This window comes from Anguilla rostrata, chromosome 7 (assembly GCF_018555375.3).
Source record: "Anguilla rostrata isolate EN2019 chromosome 7, ASM1855537v3, whole genome shotgun sequence".
NCBI lineage: Eukaryota > Metazoa > Chordata > Actinopteri > Anguilliformes > Anguillidae > Anguilla > Anguilla rostrata.
This window is the reverse complement of record NC_057939.1, coordinates 43,902,394-43,925,493: the sequence shown is the minus strand read 5'-3', so window position 1 is coordinate 43,925,493 and position 23,100 is coordinate 43,902,394. Positions and strand designations below refer to the sequence as shown.

The 23,100-nt window shown below is 43.9% G+C and overlaps 3 protein-coding genes across 7 annotated transcripts in view; 1 reads left to right on the top strand and 2 right to left on the bottom strand.

Moving 5' to 3' along the window:
- Nucleotides 1-122: 122 nt before the first annotated feature.
- LOC135259799 (glycosyltransferase 8 domain-containing protein 2-like) lies at nucleotides 123-10,889 on the bottom strand. The gene is made up of 10 exons (XM_064344549.1): nucleotides 10,629-10,889; nucleotides 7,705-7,740; nucleotides 5,330-5,422; nucleotides 4,522-4,786; nucleotides 4,226-4,343; nucleotides 3,898-3,982; nucleotides 3,362-3,468; nucleotides 1,953-2,119; nucleotides 1,273-1,385; nucleotides 123-889 (listed from the first exon to the last, which is right to left on the bottom strand). Exons 2-10 carry the CDS (start codon nucleotides 7,721-7,723, stop codon nucleotides 717-719), a joined length of 1,140 nt encoding a protein of 379 aa, XP_064200619.1. The 5' UTR covers nucleotides 7,724-7,740; nucleotides 10,629-10,889; the 3' UTR covers nucleotides 123-716.
- Nucleotides 10,890-12,948: 2,059 nt separating this feature from the next.
- nfybb (nuclear transcription factor Y, beta b) lies at nucleotides 12,949-18,173 on the bottom strand. Of its 3 annotated transcripts, none has more exons than XM_064344553.1 (7): nucleotides 18,024-18,173; nucleotides 17,138-17,231; nucleotides 16,829-16,947; nucleotides 16,104-16,301; nucleotides 15,379-15,457; nucleotides 14,847-14,935; nucleotides 12,949-13,373 (listed from the first exon to the last, which is right to left on the bottom strand). In XM_064344553.1, exons 2-7 carry the CDS (start codon nucleotides 17,229-17,231, stop codon nucleotides 13,341-13,343), a joined length of 612 nt encoding a protein of 203 aa, XP_064200623.1. In that variant the 5' UTR covers nucleotides 18,024-18,173; the 3' UTR covers nucleotides 12,949-13,340. The 3 variants fall into 3 exon arrangements, with proteins under 3 accessions (XP_064200623.1, XP_064200626.1, XP_064200624.1); XM_064344556.1 differs by having other exon boundaries at nucleotides 14,847-14,908; XM_064344554.1 differs by having other exon boundaries at nucleotides 14,847-14,926; nucleotides 18,024-18,172.
- A 2,843-nt stretch (nucleotides 18,174-21,016) lies between these two features.
- Nucleotides 21,017-23,100, top strand: part of LOC135259795 (carbohydrate sulfotransferase 11) — a 28,800-nt gene continuing 26,716 nt past the window's right edge. For 2 of the 3 annotated variants that reach the window (XR_010331378.1, XM_064344537.1), the window contains exon 1: nucleotides 21,021-21,265. Coding sequence is in view for 2 of the 3 variants with exons in the window: in XM_064344537.1 (XP_064200607.1) it covers nucleotides 21,148-21,265 (118 nt within the window). In the remaining variant the exon portion in view is untranslated. Of the gene's footprint in view, nucleotides 21,266-23,100 lie in introns of all 3 variants that reach the window. The other variant, XM_064344538.1, reaches the window with a different exon arrangement.

The window sequence follows — 23,100 nt, the reverse complement described above, 5'->3', positions numbered from 1 at the left end:
TACAGGCGCCCGTTAGCCTAGCCTCGTTATTTCCAAGGTGCAGTCTTTAAGCATCTGGGGTCTGAAAGCAGTTGAAAACGAAGCACTCTGCGTCACTGAATAAAAAGGCTTTAGTAAAGGTGAATGTTTTATTATTTATTAGCCTGCAAATAATGCCAGGATGTCCTTAAAATGGTTGAAAACAAACAGTTCTCCCACGGAGTGCGGTCCATAGTGGATTTCATTTATATTACCTGACAAAGAGTGTTCTGAGTTTTCCAGCATGCCAAGTGGTTCAGAATGGGAGCAGCACCCCCTGCAGGCGACGGGGAGTGCAGCAGTCAGGGTAAACCGTTCAATACTGTGAAGATCCAAACCCTTGGGTTCTTCTCCATGTGGTGTTTTTCAGAACTCTGTTCCTTGTGAATTTCACACATGCAGCTGTACAGGACCGGCCAGGGAAATGTAGAGACGCCATGCTCTGCGTTTCTCTTTGTCATTACCTCTCTCGCACTCTTAGTTATTCACCCTTTCACACTCTTAGTTATTCCGTCTTTCTTTGGTTTACACTTGCGGTCACGCTTTTGTTCACTCTCACACATTCTCTTTCACTCTTTCATGGTCTTCATTGTTTCTCTGTCTTCTTTCTCTTCCCCCACCTCTCTGCCTCCCCCCCCACCCCTTGTCCAGAGCACCAGCTTGCTGTGGTTCGTCGGCTGTGCTGTTGCTCCTCTGTCTCAGCTCTCGGGTCGTACCAATACAAATCTGCCCGTGGGGTCCGGGACATACCACTTCTCCCACAGCTCCATGTGCACACAGGGGAAGTCCCAGGGTTTGAACCGGCCGTTCCAGTGCAGTAGGTTAGCTGTATGCAGGAAAGCCTCGGAGTACCAAGTGTCAGGGCTCCAGCCTGGGGGGGGGGGGGGGGGGAGAGGGGGGGTTATGTTAAATTCGCTGTAGGCCCACCTTGGAGTTTAAATAAACAAAGCATAAAAAATAAGGGAGGATAATTTATTTGCAAATAAATGTAAATGAGACTCCTGTGTCAAAGGACACAGCAGTGGTTCAGTATTTTTACAGTTAGCCCATATTCAAGGAGAGAGCAGTCTCAGGAGTTACTTTGTATTTTACACACACACACACACATACCAGGATCTGCTCAAGCATATATATTTATCTGAAGGTCAGAATTTATAGCTTCAGTTGATGCAAGGAAGTGCTCTTCCCCCTGCCATTCAAGACCATGTTCATGAGATCGACGCCCGTTAGACAGGTGAAATGATCTGGTCTCACCCAGGTGTCCGATGTGCCAGTTGGCGTCGATGTCAGAGTACTTCTGGTAGAAGGCGATCAGCATGGGGGGAGTGGCCACGCCTCCTGCCATAGAGCTGGTGTACAGGTTGTCCCTGAGGGGGGAGGGGGGGTGGTGGAGGCAATGCTTCTTTAAAGGCACGGAGTAACTCCTTTTCCCTCTTTAACTTTTTAACCGTTCGACCAGACACTGAAAAGCTGTTTCCACAGCTAAAAGCAGCCAGAGGTGAAGAGTGTCATATCGGAGGACGGGTTGACGGTTGAGAGGATGGGAGGAAGTATGAAAGAGTGTAGTAGGACAGCGGAAAGAATGAAAGAGCACAGAAGGATGGGGGAAGAAATGAAAGTGCAGAAGGATGCGGGGGAGGGAGGAAATGAAAGAGCAGAGTCTGATCTGGCAACTTTTCAGCAGGACTGTACCATGTCCTGAGAGGGGCAGAATTTCGGATGCAGAGAGGCAGGTGTTGCATATGGGGGGTGGATGTGAAACGCGATAATTGTGCAAGGGCAGTGATGATGTAGGGGATGTGGGATCAAGGGGCAGGTGATAGATGTAGGGAGTACATGTGGAATACAGAGGGGCAGGTGATAGATGTAGGGGGCAGTTGTGGGGCGTGCAGGGGCAGATTTTAGACTGAGTCCCAGCAGGGTTGAACGCAAACCTGACGTTGCTCTGCATCCAGCCCTCCAGCTGTTTGGTGATCTTCTGCCTCCTCCACTCCTCCACGTCAACCACGATCACGCCGGGGTTAAAGGAGCACTCGCTCGGGTTGATCCCCAGATCCCGCACCTGCATCTTCCTGTAGTCCAGGAAACCCATGTACGTCGTCTGAGAAACAGACACACACACGCACACATATACACACACATACATGTTCATCACTTAAACTGCCTGTACCCTCATATCACACCTCTTCATCACTTAAACTACCTGCATTTCATATTCAACCTTTTTTATACCTGCATACCTTCTAAACAATCTATTTCATGTACTGTAAATGTCCTGTGTCTTACTTGTATACCACCCAGATAACATCTATCTTACCTGTATTTCATATATAGCTAATTGGTCACAGTCCTTACCTGCATGCCCATGCGGCAGACTGCCTCGCACGGCAGGTCACAGTCCTTACCTGCATGCCCATGCTCTGGACCTCCTCTAACCTCAGGTCACAGTCCTTACCTGCATGCCCATGCTCTGGACCTCCTCTAACCCCAGGTCCCAGTCCTTACCTGCATGCCCATGCTCTGGACCTCCTCTAACCCCAGGTCCCAGTCCTTACCTGCATGCCCATGCTACGGACCTCCTCTAACCCCAGGTCCCAGTCCTTACCTGCATGCCCATTCTCTGGACCTCCTCTAACCCCAGGTCCCAGTCCTTACCTGCATGCCCATGCTCTGGACCTCCTCTAACCCCAGGTCCCAGTCCTTACCTGCATGCCCATGCTCGGGCCTCCTCTAACCCCAGGTCCAGTCCTTACCTGCATGCCCATGCTCTGGACCTCCTCTAACCCCAGGTCACAGTCCTTACCTGCATGCCCATGCTCTGGACCTCCTCTAACCCCAGGTCACAGTCCTTACCTGCATGCCCATGCTCTGGACCTCCTCTAACCCCAGGTCACAGTCCTTACCTGCATGCCCATGCTCTGGACCTCCTCTAACCCCAGGTCACAGTCCTTACCTGCATGCCCATGCTCTGGACCTCCTCTAACCCCAGGTCACAGTCCTTACCTGCATGCCCATGCTCTGGACCTCCTCTAACCCCAGGTCACAGTCCTTACCTGCATGCCCATGCTCTGGACCTCCTCTAACTCCAGGTCACAGTCCTTACCTGCATGCCCATGCTCTGAACCTCCCCTAACCCCAGGTCACAGTCCTTACCTGCATGCCCATGCTCTGGACCTCCTCTAACCCCAGGTCACAGTCCTTACCTGCATGCCCATGCTCTGGACCTCCTCTAATCCCAGGTCACAGTCCTTACCTGCATGTACATCATGTGGACGACAGCTCACAGTCCTTACCTGCATGCCCATGCTCTGGACCTCCTCTAACCCCAGGTCACAGTCCTTACCTGCATGCCCATGCTACGGACCACGTCAGACGGCAGGTCGCAGTCGGTGGGGAAGGCAGCAGCATGTCCTGGGTCCAGTTTAGTGTTGTACAGGTCCTGTATGTCCCCTGAGTCAGAGAGAGCAGGCATCCGCTTCCATTACCACTGTAAATGACTCTGCTCGTTCAGTGCATTGATCATACATGACAGAGTAAACTCATACATAGTGTGCAATTAAAAGCTCTAAAGAGACAATCACACATTTCAACAGGACTAAATGACACATTTCAACCAGGACGAATAAATGAATAAGTGTCTTTGAAATGCTGCCACCATAGAGGTTATCATTCACATACTTGTAAATTGTAAATATACACAGCACTGTAACAGTACATTTAAATATATACAAAAGCCTTGGATTCTTCCGCCACTGCGAGTTCAACTTAAGCACTGAAACAATGAGAGTTTTAAATGTTCCGGAACTGCCTTTCTTTCAGCTGGAGTTGAGTGCAGAAGGAACATAAGCTATCTTGGCACCTTCACCTTGAGGTGTTTACCTTGCACGATGACATCATCATCTAAGTAGATCACTTTCTTGTGTCCGATGACAAGCAGCGGCAGGTAGAAGCGGACAAAGTTGAGCTAGAAAACAGGAAAGCAGCCCATGCTTATACTAAGCCAAAATGGTGTCCAAAATGGTCTCTTACATAAGCATGCACTGCAGTGTCAAAAAACGTGTACTTATAGAGAGCCAAAATGGAGTCCAAAATCACCTTTCTCTTCAGTATTGACTCTAGAACATAAGCTGAAGATAGTTATGCAGGAAATTTGTAAATCAGGTGTATGTGAAACAGGTTACATGATTATGCAAACACCTGGACTCACCGGGTGCTTCAGGTCGGGGCGGGTGGAGTCCGATTTCACCTTCCCTTTCAGAACCATTGGGTTAAACTCCAGGATTTTAAACTTGATGTTCTTCAGATCGGAGTTCTCAATATACTGTCTATTAAATGAAAATAGAGGTTTCTTTTTGAAATGGTCAGTAACCTGGCAGACATTACTGGTGTCTAAAGGGTTATAGCATTTCAAATAAAAGTATTTGACCAAATTATGGTAGGTACTCTTGATGGTGGAACCTTAGCGGGAGCTGAGGGAGAGGGGGAAGTGTTTATGTGCTGTACCGGGTGTAGGAGACGGCGTCGCGCAGGGTGACAATGTAGAAGATCACGTTGGCCTCGGTGTTGCTGCGCACACTGTTGATGGTTGTCATGGCACCACCCATCCTCTCCTTGGCAGCGCAGATGACCACCAGGATGGCGTTACCGTCCACCTCCTCCACCTGTGCTACGGTCTCCACCTTCTCCAACATCTCTGCCTCCTCCGGCTTCTCTCTACCTGCTGCCTTGTGTGTGACTCCCGGCTCCATCTTGACTCCGCCCGACTCTCCTTCCGAAGGGAACACCCACAGACAGGGGTACCATCACATGACCACACATTCTAACCAGACCCAGGTTCAATATTTTTTATCGGGACTACTTTAACCTTTAGTAAAAAAAAAATAAGTAAAAAATCCCACAGATTATTGATCATTTTCAAAAAAACATCAATTTATTTTAATCAATATTCAGGACAAAATTATTTCTATCATGAGAACCTTTTGGTTAGAAATAGGTTTTGGTGAATATTCTCAAAGATCTCTAAAAGTGTTTGAATTCTACCAAATTTAACATCTAAAGCATGAAAGCTGCAGTGCTAAATTGAAGTCACTGGCTAATTGGCTAATTGTTTCCAAGGTCTAAACTGGATACTGATAAAAAAAAGAAGCTACAAAAACATTCTGAAATCCTCCAGGACTGGAGTATGGTAGATCCCTGAAGGTAAAGCATTTCAAGTGAAGTAACTGACTCCTATCCCCCCTGTGGATAATCTACTGCAATACTGACTGGGACAGAATGACCGTAGTTTTAGCTGCGAGGAATTTGAGCATACCTGTATTGCTGTTTGGGAGCTGGACTTTGTGAACCTTGCTGTACAGGATTATATACATCATCAAAATCAGCAACATCAGGAGCACCCGGTTTACTGTAACAGGGAGGAACAATAATGTATATTATACATGTATATGTAGGGGACTTCATTTAGTGCAACACAGGAAAGAGACAGGACCTAATTTAGTGTAACAAGGCAGAGAGAAGGGATCTAATTTACAGTGATGCAGGAAAGAGATTGAGGAACCTTCCAGAAAGAATTTGCCAGTGGACACAAGCATACAATCATATTTTTCAATAATGGCTAAACAGGGTTTATTTACTCAACATTTCACCCGCAGTTGAATGTTAATGCACAACAGTCACTCAGAGGACACGACTGGAGGTGGGGTGGACATATTGTTGAGGTGGGGGAGGTGCAACAAATACCAATTTTACCTACTCTTTGTTTCAAAATATACCTATTTTACCTCCTCTCTGTTTCAGAATTTACCTCATTGGCCATTGTAAAGTCAGCAGTCACTTGTGAAATGTGTGCGAGATTTGTGAAGCTGACCATGTCAGTGTGAATAGGGTGAAATGCAGGAGAATCTAGGCTCAGCTAATTTACACTCCGATCCAAACTTCCCGTCATTACGTGTCAAGCACAAGACTTTCGCTCAGGTCAGTGCTTTGGGACACACAACCTGTCTACACCCCAGATGAAGACCTTCTTCCCTTCATTTCAAACTTCCATCTCAGACCGCCCTGGAGCTGAGCTATCAGTCTCGGACTGGCTGTCTAAATAAGCAGTGCTGACCTCTGATCTCTACCACTGCCCTTCCCAGACGGCTTCACTCTTTAAACATCCTGCAAGTTAAAATATACACGAAGGGCAAAAGAAATACAGATGTATCAAACGCTAATGCTCAGAAATGACAAACTTTATGGGAAAATGTGTTACTTTCCTGTAATACAATTTGGGTGAAAATAAAGTGTTAATCTCTCGCTTGTGCCTTAATGAACATTTTAAATGTGAGAAAAAATGTGAGCGGGGTCTTTATTTCTGAAAGCACCCAGCTGTAACTGCTTAAACACACAGTATACTGAGCCTCAAAAATACATTCAGCGAAAGACATAATCACATCATTACAACATAACCATATAATCATGAGAATGGTGCTATTTATTATCTGAAATGAAATCACAAAATTCATAAATCTCATTCTCTCTGTACAAACACTCATCTTACATGTGCAATTGTGCACACACAAACACACACAGACACACAAACACACTCTTAGGGAATTGTCTGTGTGAGTACATGGACAGAAGGGTGTGTGAAATGCCCTGATTCCCAGTTCACAGTGGCCCACAGGCTGGTAAATTTGAATGCAGTAATGGGTAAACTAATGACAGAAATATGACTGTGTTTTAAAAATGTGACATTTAACAGAATTTCATTCATTAGAAGGGCTCGTGAGTCACTGGTTTCATTATAGTGCTAATAAACTGCCGCCACAGAGTTTTATGGGCCTGTTGCAAGATGTGAGTGTACAGTAGCTCAGGGAAAAGGTTTAGATTTGGGTTCTTTAATTTCTCCTCAACAACTCTTAAAGCAGCCCTGTAGATACATCATCACTTCTGTCCAGGAGCATGCACACACATGCGCACACATAAACATGCACACACACATACGCACACGCACACATGAACATGCACACACACACAGTCACACACACATGAACATGCATACACACATGCACCATGCACACACACACACACAAAAGTAATTAGATCATCACTTATACGTTATACACTAACATATGCAAGCTCTTAACACATTCATCTCTTACATCATCAGTTCTGCCCAGGAGCACTCTCTCTCTCTCTCTCTCTCTCTCACACACACACACATACACACACGCTGATTCGCACGGACACACACGCATACACACACACACACATGCGAGTTAGACGTATGGGAGCATTCCAGTAGCGTCGGGGGGAAAGCCTGGGAGGTAGCAGCAGGGCCCAGAGCACAAAGCCTGCATTCAGAGGGGCCGCCACCGCGGAGTCTGGCCAGAGCCGAACACATCATTACCAGCCGCCCGACACACAGCTATTCTGTTTACAGACTCCTCTCACACCGTTCCCCCTAAACACCAAGCTCTATGCATTATCCCACAGGACCTGTCCTACAGGATTTACAGTCTTACAGTATTTATGATCCTGCAGGATTTATTGTTTACAGGACGGGCGCAGTGCGATCGTCCTTTTGTGTTTTTCCATGTCAAACGCAGTGAGCTTCGGCGGGTAGCACAGAATCTGTTGGCATGAGGGCGAAGCTGCATTGTACGCACACAAAGTTTAATAAGGAACATGCGCAACACTCACACTTCCTCAGCTGGACCATCTTTCCTCAGGCACCATCTGTAAAGGAAGATTTAAAACTTGGGTCATGAATCAGGGACAGCTGCTGTACGGTACATCTTGCATGCGGACGCGGCTAACGAGCGTATGCTGACCACACAGGGCCAGATCTGCAGAAGCGCCGCACTTTCAGACTGACCCTCACAGTGTGACAGCCATATTAGCTGTGTTGTATCTGTGATAGCCATATCAGCGATGTTATATCAATGTGTGGTGGCCATATTAGCTGTGTTGCATCAGTGTGTGATAGTCACATTAGTTCTGCTGTATCTGTGATAGCCATATCAGCTATGTTATATCAATGTGTGGTGGCCATATTATCTGTGCTGTATCAGTGAGTGATAGTCATATTATCTGTGCTGTATCAGTGTGTGATAGTCACATTAACTCTGCTGTATCTGTGATAGCCATATCAGCTATGCTACATCAGTGTGTGGTGGCCATATTAGCTGTGCTGTATCAGCGTGTGATAACCACATTAGTTGTGCTATATCAGTGTATGATAGCCAAATTAGCTGTGCTATATCAGTGTATGATATGGTTGCCAAAAGTCTGGTTTTCAACCAGAATGTCCGGTTTTCAAATCATTCGTAAAGGTCTGTTTTGTGGTCCCAACCGGAAAATGTAATGTCCGGTCTGAGTAATTGGTGGAATAAATTTACCTACAATTGGCCCCCAACCCCCGGTTTTAACTCATTCTAAATCTGACAACCCTTATGTGTGATAGCCACATTATATGTGCTATTTCAGTGTGTGATAGCCACAATAGATTTTCAGTATCAGTGTGTAGCAGCCACAGCAGCTGAACTGTGTCGATATGTGTTAGCTACATGAAAGCTCTAGGCAGACGAACAAACTTCCACCATGTGTACTTTTCCTTCAAACAATTTCTCTCCGTGGCAATACCCTCCAGCCCAAATTGCTGATACGCCAGGAAACCAGGGCTGAAGCTCAAGGATGAAATTTTAAACCGTGCACACAGAGCAGGGGGTCCTGTGCTCCCAAGCGCCAAACACAGGAAAATATTAATAACAGCAACACAGCTCTCATAACGACCTGGAGAACTACCCAGCATCGGCAGAGAGGAGAGGATATGTAAAAACGATACCCAGAATCTTACACTTAAACATGTGTGCGTGCGTGTCTGTGTGTGTGCATGCGTCCGCATGTGATAGCATCAGCGTGTGTTTGTGAGTGTGTTTGTGTGTGCATATATGAGCGCATGAGTGTGACCTTAAAACAGGAAACTTTTAGGCAGTATTATTATTGAGAAAACAAAAACACCTCTGTTAAAGGTCAACCTCTGTGTTCCTTGTTTCAAATTCTAAATTTTTTTCTCCAAAAATATTTAATTTCCCAGCTCTTGATTTTTGAACAATCGTTCCTCTTGCTATTTCAGATGTCTTGAATATGTATTTTTATGTGTTTTTAGTGTGAATCTGGCAGTAGGTTTCCCAACAGTGCGAGCTACTTCACTGCACTGAGAACAAAAACTTTACACTGACACCCCACACAGCAAACTTCATTTTCCTTTGGTTTTTTTCCCCCCCAAAGTTTAATAAATTACTGCAAAAAGAGGAGTACTGCAACAATGCACACAAATCACAAATTATTCTTTCTCTCATGTGTCTATTTATCTTTAATTTACTTTCCCTCTCTTGCTCCCTCAACCACAGATCAATCTTTCACTGAGTCACAGTTTAAATCCACATGATGCAGCAAGATTTAATTTCCAATGCTTCTCTAGGTTCACTGTGGGGTAACCAATAATCCACCCCATGCTTAGCTAACACAAAACGCTAATATACCACACACTATCGTAACACAAAATACTAATCTACCCCATGCTTACTTAACACAAAACATTAATCGACTCCATGCTTACATACCACAAATCACTAATCTATTACAGTAACACAAAACACCAACCTACCCCACATTTACTTAATACAAAACACTAATCTATTCCACACTCACTTAACACGGAACACTTATCTACCCCACACTTACTTAACAAAAAACATGATCACAGCAATGCAAAACACTAATGTATCCCAAGCTCACTCAACACAAAACACTAACCTACCCACACTCACTTAACATAACACACTTACCTACCCCTGCTCACTTTACACAACACGCTAATCTATCTCATGCTCAGTATACACAAAACGCTAATGTACTGTGCTACAGCCTAATCTACATCGGTATACTACTGTCCCTGCATGCTGAATGATCTGCCAAAAAACACTTAACCTAAGGTTTAAGATAGCATTTAACCGCAGGTCACGATCGGCCACCAGTGCAGTAAAACCGCTGGTTTTGGAGGCAGGGTAGCTATTCGAACACAGCAGGGTCTGCACTTACATATTTAAAAAATGCCTGAATTATAGCACTCTTGGTGCCAGCACCCACGGTCATAGAACAAACTGCCTGTACAACTGTACCACTAAAGATGGACCGGTCATTTTGGTGCTTAAAATGTTATAACTATTAAATCTAGGAAGGCTGTTCGTTCAATGAAACACAATATTGAGTTACAGATGCCTTTCGTGCTGTCTTGCCACTATTTACTTTGATTCATCAATCTTTTGAAGTTCAATCTGTAATTTAAATAGCTGGTTATTAGAACAGTGATTTTATTAATAAAGCATCAGGTAATGGTAGGCTACCGCAGTGAACCTCTCAAATTGATTATTTTAAATTATTATTTTACTTTATTATCACTTACGCGTATTTTCGATTTTTTAACGTGTGACTGTTAATTAGAAGTCCGGCAGAGATGAGCTCCGGCATCTTTACGACACGGTTTTCAAGTGTCACTCATCCGCTGAAAAACACACCGCACGACAGTAAATTTACGAGAATGACAAAATCACTTCACGTACCTATTTTGTAATGCAATAATTGATGGAAAATATGTATTTTTCCAGTTAGTCCAGATGCCCCGAAATCCGCAGCGAAGTGTCCATTGGCATGAGTGTCGTGTCAGCGGCGTTTCTTTGGGAGGCGGGGTGCTCCATACAGCACGATTAGAGAGGCTCCCCGAAAGGACTTTGGCTTTCACCAAGTTCCTTCCAGATGTGCCCCATATATTGCCCAACCCCTGGGCCTTCGGAGCAGACCCGCGGGGACCATGTGGATGTAGAAGGTGGCGCGCAAAGTATATTATAGGAAACAGTAGTTAACTCTGAGGTATGGGGTTTCATTCGATTGTGTCAGGGTTCATAAATTGGCTGTTACATTCTGGTAAGTCAGCAAAACAAAACAAACAAAAAAGTTACTGTATTTTTACAGTCCATTTACAGTCAAAGCCTCCCTTGATATGACCTCCCACCAACAACACATACTTTCTGTAGCTACAGGTCGAATTCACCGTTTCATTTTACAATATTGAAAGAATGCCTGTCTTATATATGAGCTTATATATTAGCCTTCAGTTTCCAGTAGTAGAATTTTAGACTGCTTTTGACCAACAAAAGGTTCCTGAAAAGTTGAAAAACTGATTAGGCCTACAGCCACTGTGCTCCATAACTTGGTGATTAAGGTTTTTATAAACATTCATCACCGTCCTGCAGTTTGTGGATAATAATCGGTTCCTCTTTTCCGTGGTCGCCCAGTCCGATAACGAAACATACCTCCGCTGTTCGCAGAATGTAGAACATCACACATATGCCAGTTGCTGAGCAGAACAGTATCGCACAGACCGACCTGCCCCCCAGTGGTGAAGTGAGCGACCCGCAACCGCAGATTAATTACATAGAATCTCTACGTCCGAGTTCCGAATGATACAGTACGGTATGCACAGTAATGATAAAGTACCTACTCAGATTTCACCTAGAAATATCCTACGCCCCGCATCAATATGATCGCTCTTAACCGCAGCTAAATTTGTATATTGTGAGCGGCTCCCAGGCACTGTGAGTACGTATAATGCACTTACTAAGTATTTGTAATAATATAATGCTATAGTTATATAATACTGCATTCTAACAAATAATAATACTTTGTGAATAACTACTGTACAACACAATTCAGCTCTAATAAAGCATTATTTGATTCTTTCTGAATTGCTTGTTGTATATCTGTGTTCTGCATTATGCAGGCCGCGGAGGCTGTAACCGACAGAAATCAATTCCTTATTCATTCTCCAGGGTTTGACATGACTTAGATAGGTTTTCACGTTTCTATATCTTTGCTTAGCGTCAGCTCCCGCTGTTTTAATACTAAGTATTCGCCTTAGCCAAGCCATAAATTTGCGCCGAGACGCTACAGTCCAGATACTGTAGCGCTGATGTCATGTGTTATGGTAGCACAGAGTGGTTCCCTCCCTCTCTCCCTGGTCTATTATGTGGGTCCCTAATGTGAGGTCAAATCCTAAATGTTAAGAGCCCAGCGGATCTGTACAAACTCCCCGTGTGAGCGGTCTCTCGGTCAGACGCCTCAAACACCAGTCGATTCCCTCTACCAGACCGTGGGTTTGGGGACGCGTAAAAGCGCAGGCTATCAATCAAAACGTCACGGGGTTCCAGTGCGCGTTCCCATGGAATTCCATTTGACTTGGCTACTCCCCCAACCTCACCACCGCTCCATCAACGCATGGACCTAAAACTGCAGTTCTACACTCAGCAAAAAAGGTTTATTTGACTTGTCTCCACAGGGGATCCCTATGACGTTCCCTCTGTGGTAGGCGTTAAGTGTGAAGCTCCTGGACTTAACCACTTTTCCTAACAAAGAACCCCTGAACTACAGTATATTGGGCTCCTCTAAGGAAACAGAGGAACCTTTTGTAACCCTTTTGTGGTGTCTGCAAGCTTTTTCAATTTTCTTTCAATAAGCAGCCAATTCAGGCCTTGGAATCAAGGCATGTGGACAGCCAATCAGGGACAAGCGTTTGCACAATGAAACACCAAAAACCAACAGACCTCACAGTTTCTGGCTTTAAGCAAAAACCAGGAGACAATGCAAACACAAATTGGGTACATTTCAAAGGTATGCTGTGAAAGGGATGTAAACTCTGTCCATTTTTTGAGCCAAAATACAGATTTGATTAGATTCTGTAAAATGAGTTATCTTGAACCAAACCTATTCCACATGCCTGCTTTTGACTGGATTCAGTAAACATGGCATTCATTGTGTGCAGACTAAAAATATATACATAAACAGTCTATGATATAGACACATATTAATAAAAGTCAGGAAATATCATATTTTCATTTTTATTAAAAGGATTAACATGAAATCACACAATATCCATACTCAAATTACAAAAAGATTAACATGATCCAGTACAAAATTAAGAGTAACCCCCACCCACACTGTTGCAGAGGAAGGAAAAGAGTCTTATTTTAAACACAAAAAAATGGGAAAATGCCACGCACGCACGCATGCACGCACGCACACACACACACACACAGCCTCTGCCTTATACTGTCTTACACTTACAAGTAATAACCACACAACCCAATTACACTCCCTATTATCATTATGTAACCCAGTTACTGAGGTCCGCCCCCAAAAGGATGAATTGCATATATACACCCGGGACTCCGCAGCGCCCACAGTACAGACACCGCCACTTCTCACTGTCCCGTCAGACGTCAGGAGAACTGAATCTGCTGCACCCCAGGTATCTGCAAAGAGAACATCGGCTTCATCGTTTATCATCACCATAGTGACCTGTAATCACATTTCATATGACACCGTCCACAATGGAATTCCAGCTCCGACACAGTCAAATGTTCAGTGTTAAATCGGTTCTTGCAGAGTACATGTCGTCCCTGTTGAACACGCATGTACTCATATGTTACTGTCCTACACAGTAACAACCATAAAGTTGTTAGTGACAAGACAATCCATTATAGGAACAAAGACTGGAACTGCATAACTCCATAATACAGACTACAGATTTTAGAAGTAGACTGCAATATAGATCATATACTACACTTATCAACACATCACTGGAGATGTGAAAAGAGGAAATCTGTACAGTGTCAGTAGATGAGTCAGTAGATGTGTCAGGTGAAATAGACCGTGTTGTCTTCAGGTAGTACACACTCGCCCAATTGCTACTTATCAACACATCACTGGAGATTTGAGGAGGGGAAAACTGCAGTGTCAGTATATGAGTCAGTACATGTGTCAGTAGATGAATCAGTAGGTCAGTCAAGTAGCTAAACCAAGCAGATGAGTCAGGTGAAATAGACTGTTGTCTGCAGGTAGAACACGCACCCAGTTGCTAGGGGGGAAGAAGCTCAGGAGGGATTTTAAAGTTTATGGAATATTCCAAGTTTCTGTCACCTATGTAAACTAACATCAAAATGATAAAATAACTACTTTGAGCAGAGACTTCAATTCTAGAGGCAAAAAAAACTGCATTGTCGTACATTTACGATAATTTTCAGTTTTCATAAATACAGAGTTTAGCTAATTTAGGGAGGTGTGTAATAAATCACATGGTAGCTGTTATTCCAGCTCTGCTAGCTACAGCGCTAACCACCAACAGACAAACGGGAAGAGAGACAAATGCCGTTACTGTAATGGCTCAAATAATTACAACCAACTGACAAAGAGGCCAGGCTACATGCTTTTAGGCAGGACCACAGCTCAAAATGCAGCCATGTCCGTTTTCCAATAGGATTATATAATCCTGCAGCTGTAGCCCACATATTTGGCTGCTGGTCTCTTTCCACAGAGTAAGGGATACTCCTCCACTTATGGTCTGGAGACCAGTGGTGCTGGTCTTCATTCTTCCCCTCTAATCAGGGACTGATTTAGACCTCCTGAGACACCAGGTGAGAGGAATCTCCGGCCAATCAGTGACATTAATCAATTAACTGTCAGGCAGAAGAAAAAAAAACCCAGCAGCACAACTGATCTCCATGGCCATGTTCGAGTATCCAGGCTATAGCATTTAAACTGGGTAGGAATTACAAAATAAATTATCAATAGTAGCCTAATACCTATTTGATTAAAAATGTCAAATATTCAAATACTTCATATGTTGCTTAATGTTTCTTGTAAAGTTTTTGTCTTCTTGTATTAAAGCATTTTACTACAGAGGGCAAAACGGTGAACCGAAGGCTGTGTATTCACACACATCTCACCTGCTGATATGAGGTTGTGTACACCATGACGTTCTGCTGTTGACCGTCCGTCGTTATTATACCTGCAGGTAGCTGGTTAGCTGCAACATCATTTTTTTTTAAAGGACACATCAGAGAATAAATCAAACTAATCTGGCTATCCTATGGCAAAGTAACAGAGGTTAATTACATAAGATGCTATTCAGTGTAAAACCAATTTTTAAAAAATCTAAATTCTCTGCAAACTGAAGGAATACCCAAGGAAAGGTAATGATTACAACAGACCTGGGTCAAATACGTATTTGTTTTGGATTCAAATACTTATTTCTGTGCTCTATTGATCCTGCCTGGTGCAACTGAGCCTGCCAATATGGCCAGAAAATGGGGTTTGGACTTTTTAAGAGTATTTCATTGGTTCCAATACACCAGACAATATCAGTAAAGCGTAGAAAAGTATTTGAATCCAAAACAAATACATGACCAGAGGGTGCACGCCCGCCCGCCCGCCCGCCCGCGCACACACACACACACACACACACACACACACACTCACTGAAGGTGTCGTCTGCGAGCTCGTCTCCCAGGCTTTCGCCCATTGACATGCCTCCGATTCCCTTCTCTCCTTTCATTGCCTGGAAAAGGGATATGACATCACAACTGTATTATTGCATCATCTCCGATTACATTTGATTCTGTTCAATTCAAGTACTCCCGCAATCAGTATCGAAAAACTATTTACTGCACCTGTGTTGTATAATAATTAGGCAACTGGGCTTATAACTCAAAAACTCCAGGGTTCAAATCACTGCTAGAACACAGCCACTGTACCCTTGAGCAAGGCCCTCCATTTGATGTGCTTCAGTTAACATCCAGCTGCATACATGGACTACATGTTAAGGTACACTGGGAATATCTGCTAAATACAAAGTACTGGACTGGACTGGACATGCAATCAGGGTTGAGCACACCTGGTTGGGAAGCAATGTGAACCCAACTATTCCCCGGCCACACAAACAGACCTGGGACAAAAACCTAGGACTTCTTGAAAAATGTACTTTTAACCCTTTAGACCATTGCAATTCTTGCAGAATGAAATAAATTTCATCTATTCCAATCTATTTTCACCAATACACAGAAAAAACATTACACACATCAACAAACCACCATCTAAAGTGTGGAAGTCTTTCAAATGCATATTTGGCCCAGGTCTGGCAAGAGCACATTTACAGCCGCACCGACTGGGCTGCCAATCAGGAGAGGGACCGGGCGCCAGCTCACCTCTCTGAACTTCTGCAGGTAGAGTTTGAGCGGCTCCACGTACATGTCAAAGCCCAGCGTGGACATGGCGAACAGGATGTCCTCGCCGTTGATGGTCTTCCGCTTCTCCTGGTGGCAGCGCTCGCTGGCCTCCGACGTGATGAAGCTGATGAACTCGCTCACGCACTCCTGAACGCACTCCTTGGCATCTTTCGCGATCTGAGAACAAGGGAGAAGTTTATAAAAGAGGGTACTGGGACGGCAGAATAAGCCGACTGAAAAGGGGGTGGGGGGCAATCCTGTTGCGGGAGGATATAGTCCACTTCGGGATTTCATACCAACTTCTGTTCTTAACGACTTATAGCATGGGTGCTCAAATCTGGACCTCAGATCCAAATCCGGCCCTGGTTCTCTTATCCACCAGGTAAGTAACTGAACAATTAATGAAACTGATTGGCCAGACTGTATTCACTGTATTTGAGTGACAGGGCCTTGGAAGACTTCATCAGCTCAGCCATTTGCATGATCTGACATTGTTGTTGATACTTTTAATGACAAGCTCACAAAATACTTCACAAAGACACTTCGTGCATCCCTAAATTAAGCATTTTACGGTGGTTTACTGTAAATGTGGTGTTGCCATATACAGACTACGCACAGTGGCCAGGATAACTTGTGTAAATAACCACACACCTGTATGAACAGGTTGAGATAATTAGCCGTTTATGTCAGGTAAAAGCAGGTACCTTTCCTGTCTGAGGAACGCCGTTCTTCATGATGCGGGCCACGTTGGCGATGGGGAGGTAGATGTCTTGCTCGCGCAAGTTCTCCTTGCTTCCGTTCCCGTCCCCGTCCTCTCCATCATCTTGATGAAGAAGCAATTGGGGGAGAAAAATAAATATAGCTAATTAGCCCCGCCAGCGGCGATTCATTTTCAGTTAAATTCACAGCAATTATCGACAGGGACCCCACATCCATGGCAGGGTTATTCGGTGGTAGGATCTTATTGGTATTCGTTGTTACCGAAAACCTGAAGTAAGGAAACTCCGACTCACCGTCCTGAGACTGGAGCACGTAGCTGCTTTCCGAAATGTATTCACCAGCTATGCCCAACTGCGAGGCATCGGTGGTGGAATTATCCCCGTCCATCTACAATAATAAAAGATCGGTTTGTCTTTTTGCCAAAAACACAACGCCAAGCACGGGCAAAGAATGTCTTCGTTGTAGCAGTAATCGATCTTTGTAGTTAAGCTAACCATGGTTTTGAAGCCTTAAAATATCTCTGAACAATGGCCCTGAAACTAGATAGCTAATTTAGCAGACTACAGCTAGCTACAGCGTTGGGACAGAAATAACAGCCTAAGCTCATTAATAAGAACTAGCTAGCTAACTTAGCATTATTCCAAGATAGAGTTACTGGTTGCTGGCTAAGCTAAAGCTGTGGTTAAAATTATCATTTTAAAAAGCAAGGAGAACCAGCAGCAGTACACTGTCTGTAGCCTTAGCCAACCATTGCTAGGAGTTGCAGCTAAGTAGCTGTAGCGCCTCCACAAAGCCAACGTTACTGAATCTATACCCAGCTGTTTCGCTCAATAATACAAAACATTCAACATCATTTTGACTCATATCCACCAGCTCTACATTATGGCTGACTTAATTAAGATATCAAAATCATTAGCTGGCTAATCATTTTATCCACATCCACATCGTCTGATAAGATCCACAAAGGGCCTGCTGTTTGTCTCTAAAACCGAGACGCGACGCATGGTTTTAAAACAGAATTTTTGTTCATTATTATTCTCTATTCTTCGCAGTTCCCGCTCCACTACAAACATAAAAAACAGACAGAGGCGGATATTTCCATTCGAGCTGACGAGAAATCGGTTCGCCATCATTGGCCGGAGTCAGACACAAGCCTGCGATGCAACCCTGGTTGGTTACCTTCTCCAATCGGCCGTTTGGTTGGACAGAAAATGGCTGCAAAAGAACCAGTCCCAGCACGGAGCGTCGTGTCCTAGGCTTTTATACGGTCTATGGTCCTAGTCCGGTCCCCCATGCCCGCCTGCGCCACCACCTCCCCTCTCTGCCAGGGTGACCCCGACAATAACAAGTCCACAGGACATATTTTACTTACTAACGTTACTTAGGTAGTTTACACGTCGCACTGTGTTTGAGTTACAGACAAAATACGATTGTTTAATCTAACGAAATGCTTAGGTTAATTTGCAAAAAGCCTGCTTTGCATATTTCAACATGTTAGTAGGCTATAGTAGACGTTAGTTGTGAACTAATGTAGGTAGTAGGCTACTATTTAATAACATGAGCTATTTGGTGTGCAATAACAGCAATGGCAGTTCAAACATATTGAACCCGGAGTGAAACGGCGTAAGCTTGCCACCACCTAGCCATGCCACATGTCTCAGTACAACAAAAAATGACTGACTGAAAATATATAAAACTAAATTTAAAATAACGTATAAAAATACTAAACAGTGAATATGAGAATAGAAATATGTTTATGATAAACTTGTGGTGCACAAATTGTCCTTCAGAATTATTCAAGGCACAATCCATGGGGACTGTTTAACTAATGAGCTTTGCATGATTGGCAGCAAAAGACAATTGGTGCTTATATGCAATAAAAATAAAAGTAGACGTTAAGCTGACATCCATTGAATTTTATGGAGAGACATCGACAGCTAAGATTAGCGGCAAGTAGCCAGCCATTTAACTAACGCACGGGTGGCTACCCCAGGTTGTTTTCGAGCTAATCTTTTGCATACATCTCAAGTCTTCCGCTTTTGTAGGACACAACTTATAGCGTACTATCGATTTGAAGTTAAATATGTTCATTCAGTTCCTCTTGTCTTTAATTTGCTGTTGAGAGCATCAGCTTCAGTGTCAATTTCAGCTGTTTCAGTATCTTAACTCTCCATGCTTAGAGTGACTAATAATATAGGCCCTGATACCTTTCGGATGTCGAAATTAAGCTATTAGCTGATGTTGCGTAAGACACCTTCCAAGCAAATGATGACATCAGCTGTGTGGAACAACATACAAAACATTACTCCTGAATAAAATGTTTGCTTTAATGCTTCCAACGACACCTGAAAAGCTTATTTCCATTTTTGTCTCTCTTAATTTTTGTTCTTCTTTTCTACAGAACAAACAGTGCTCCAGGTATTGGCTTTTATTCTGACTGCACTGTCACAGTGTTGCTTTCTTTGGATGACAGATTACACCATTTCAGTTCTGGGGATTGTGAAATCAGCGGAGGAGCTCTGCTGGGCCCTCATGCTGTTCTGCTGCAAACTGAGCTGTTTGAGCTGTCAGTGCAGGGCAGAGGGAAGTACTTCTCCATTGTTTTTTTTTACATTTGATTAAATGCGTCTTGGAGTAGAGGGGTTTTGGTCTTACAGCGGTACTGTCAGGGGTGCAGTTCACCTCTGTTTGGAGGTCCTGCATCTCTGCTCTGCAGGGGTGAGAGAGCTGCAGCCTTGTACACACACCGTTTAAAACACATGGTGTGTGTGTGTGTGTGTGTGTGTGTGTGTGTGTGGGTAGGTGGTGTAGGTGTGTGTGTGTGTGTGTGTGTGTATACAGTGCTCATATGACATTGTGTGGTCTGACACTGCTGACCCATCTCTTCAGACAATACCTGAACTAATTATAACCACTCTGCAGGGCACTCCCAATCTAGGATCACTTTTATCGTTCTGCTTTGTTCCTGTAGTACTTTCATGTTACACATGTACCTCCTGTACCACTTTCATGTTGCATGTACCTCCATCCAGCACTTACACTGCACTTGAATCGTTATCTTGATGGTGTAGCTTGTTGTCATACCTCCTAGTTTGACTTAACATTATTCTCTGACCTATCGTATGATTACTGTGTGAACTGGACTTAATGTGTTCATGGCTATGAATAACTGTTACATAATGAGTATTGTACATTATCGGACCTGTGTTATGTAGTTGTTCCAATGACCTTCAGTATGCACTTATTGGACATCACTGGATAAAAGCATCTGCCAAGTAAATGTAATGTAATACAATGTCATGTTTCCAGCAGAGGGTGCCATAGCACACAGAAGTGAGGCATTCACTGCTGCTTGGGACTAACAAAAGAGTTACTTTTGTGTTCTGTGAGGCTGTTCTGATTCCATTTGCCTGTTCTGATATCGTGAGCCTGCCCTGTTTCCCTTAGCCTGGTCTGATTCTGTTGGCCCGATCTAATTCTGTCAGCCTCTTCTGATTCTGTTACCCTGCTCTGTTACAGTTACCCTGCCCTATTTCCATTAGTCTGGTCTAATTCTGTGAGGCTGTTTTGATTCCTTTAGCCTGCTCTGAGTCTGTTATGCTTTGATTCCATTAATCTGCAGTTTCTGTTTTTTAGGGGGTGCTGGAGGAGGGGGGTTTGGGGCTGAGTTCAGGAGATGCAAATTTTGTCATTAATGTTGGGCGCACTAATTGTTCAAATTCAGTTAATATTACCATGAATCCCTCATATGAACTGGGCTCTTTAGCAAATGCAGCAAGTCGATCACTTTCTCTATCATTAGCAAATGCAGCAAACCGATCACTGTCTCTAACCTTACATGTCTGCAGGATGCACTTGCAACGTGTGAGTAGAATAGAAATGCATCCAATGGCACCGAGAAAGTCATGAGCATTCTGAATTTTACTGGAACAAAACGCTGTAAGCCACGTTGGATTTTGAGAAAGCGTCCAATAAACCTCAGAGCAATGAATGGTCAGCCCTAATTCATATTTTCGATTTGTGAAATGGTGCGGTTGCCTCTTCAAGCAGACCGACGTTTCCTTTCAGTGAGCGACCGGGCGTGCTCACTCTCTCTGTTTTCAGAGGGGGCGGCAGAGTTTGGCTTCCCCCCGCAGTTGAGCGTGTGGATAAGAGTAGTACGCTCCGGGGGTAGCAGTGAGCTGATTGAGAGTCGCACCCCGCTAGTATCATCATCAGCACCATCCAGGCGCGTTGGTCACCGGCGGTCGAGACAATTAAGCTTCCAAAAATATATTCCACCGCCGTTGGCCGATTTCCTGCCATGAAACAGGTTCTGCTAGAACTAACGAGGATGAGCAGGATTTGCCGGATGGTACTCGCCACTTGTTTGGGATCGTTCATTCTGGTCATCTTTTATTTCCAAAGTATGTTCCAACCAGGTAGGACCCTGCATCGTCGTCTCCTAGGACATAACATTCTCATTCATTTCCTCGTGTATTTGAACTGTTTGCGTCCCCCCTGGCACCGCAGTCGTACTGCTTCTACGACCGTGTCGTTTTTGAATGATGTAACGTTATCTCCTAAATCATAAACCAGTCGACTTTCTGGTGATAAGCGATTGCAATGAATCCTTTGCTCTGTGCGTCACTCGCTTTATGGCTGTATTGGTCTATGCGTTGATACGGAAGTCTCTTTATTGGTACTTAAGTAAATTGTAAGAAAACGCAATAACTTGTCTTTAACGCGTCTTTCCACTTTACGCGCAGCTGTGTTTTATTGTACAGCGCATAAAATCGTAGATGCATCACTCTCGCAAACGACCATTGTTTCTGTGATGTAGCGCGGGGCTCATGCATGAACTACATGAAGTTATCCAGTACAGTGGGCGTACTGTACCTTGTTGGCATCGACGAACCACATTTAGACTATTTGCAGTGAAAACATACATTTTCCAGTATGTATTTACACTGCACGACTTGTTTAAAAAAAAAAAAACTTGGAATGAGGAATTTTTAATTGACTGGACTGCAGTGAAGTGGTTTCTGGACGTGATCTGGCTTATTTAGCGCAGTTTATGCTTGGAGTAAATTAAATGAGCGTAATTGTCAATATTAGTTTGTTTTTGGCAACTTGGCAGCTTTGCATATAAACGGATAGGTTACATGCCGTATTTCAAAATAAATATAAAGCTTAAACAAGGAATTCAGGCGTGTATGCCAACTGTTACAACAAATCCTCAACGTTTGAAAGTATTAAAACATGACTATACGGAAACTACCTTTTCCAAGAAAATGTTTTAAAGGTTAATTCACAGAGAGTTTACATAAGTCGGTATTTCTGCCTTATTTTGTGCTCTGTTTCGCGATAATGCTGTATCCACTTTAGCGTTGGACGAGCTGACAAAACTGCTGTTACTTTAAACACCTTATTTGCACAGTAGGTTGCGACAGGTGTCATGTTGCAGTCTGGTGTTTATATATTACACATTGATATCAAACCTTCGAAACTTGCTACATTTTAGAGTAATGTTATTATGGTAGTCAAATACGAAATCTAAACTATCAGTCGGAGGAGGGGGGGGTGTGAGTAATTCAGTGATATAGCTGATGCTATTCTCTCGAGCCTCTGGAATTCCCTGAATTGTCTCCATAATTCAGTCTCAGTACAACTAACAGGAATCGACTTGTACATAGGATTGTTTTCCTTTAGTAAACGCTGTCTCCGAAAGAGCCAGGCAGAGACAGTGGCCCTCAAAGACATAAAGTGAAGCATGACAGAGTCACACAGGTGTGCCTGTTATAAAAGAAAAGGGTGGTATTAGCGGAGATGGCCTCACATATCATATTCAGGACCGTGAAATGTTCCACTCAATCGGGAACTTCCACCAAAGCCGTGGCTTTCCAGCAGAAGTCTGCAGCGCGAGCCCCCCACTGAGACTCAGACGGGGCACTCAGCGGTCAAGCGCGTCTGTTTGACTCAGCGCGCGGACTGCCGAAGGGCGCTGGTTATGCGCAGGAGAGACTAGTCATCAGATCTGATGTCTCTACAGTGTCTGGAAAAGGGAAGTTGGAGTTGTGAGTTCAGTTTCTAGCATTCCAATTAGGTATAGCAAGTCATCTTACAGGTTACTGGTCAACTTGACTTCACTGCCCCACCCTATAAAAGATCTTGAATGGTCAGAATATTTTTTTTGTTTATTAACAAAGCGCTTCTCTGCAGTTTGGACAGACTCATCTTGCATTACTGTCAACCTGATCAGGCTAAAAAATACCGA

Coding starts and splice junctions, on each gene's coding strand:
- LOC135259799 (XM_064344549.1), bottom strand. Junction 2,120..3,361: donor TCCGTAGCATGGGCATGCAG/GTAAGGACTGTG, acceptor TCTGTTTCTCAG/ACGACGTACATGGGTTTCCT. Junction 1,386..1,952: donor TGGATGCAGAGCAACGTCAG/GTTTGCGTTCAA, acceptor CTCCCCCCTCAG/GGACAACCTGTACACCAGCT.
- nfybb (XM_064344553.1), bottom strand. CDS start 17,231: ATGGACGGGGATAATTCCACCACCGATGCCTCGCAGTTGGGCATAGCT. Junction 16,948..17,137: donor CGTGCTCCAGTCTCAGGACG/GTGAGTCGGAGT, acceptor TTCTTCATCAAG/ATGATGGAGAGGACGGGGAC. Junction 14,936..15,378: donor GCTCGCAGACGACACCTTCA/GTGAGTGTGTGT, acceptor TAAAAAAAAATG/ATGTTGCAGCTAACCAGCTA.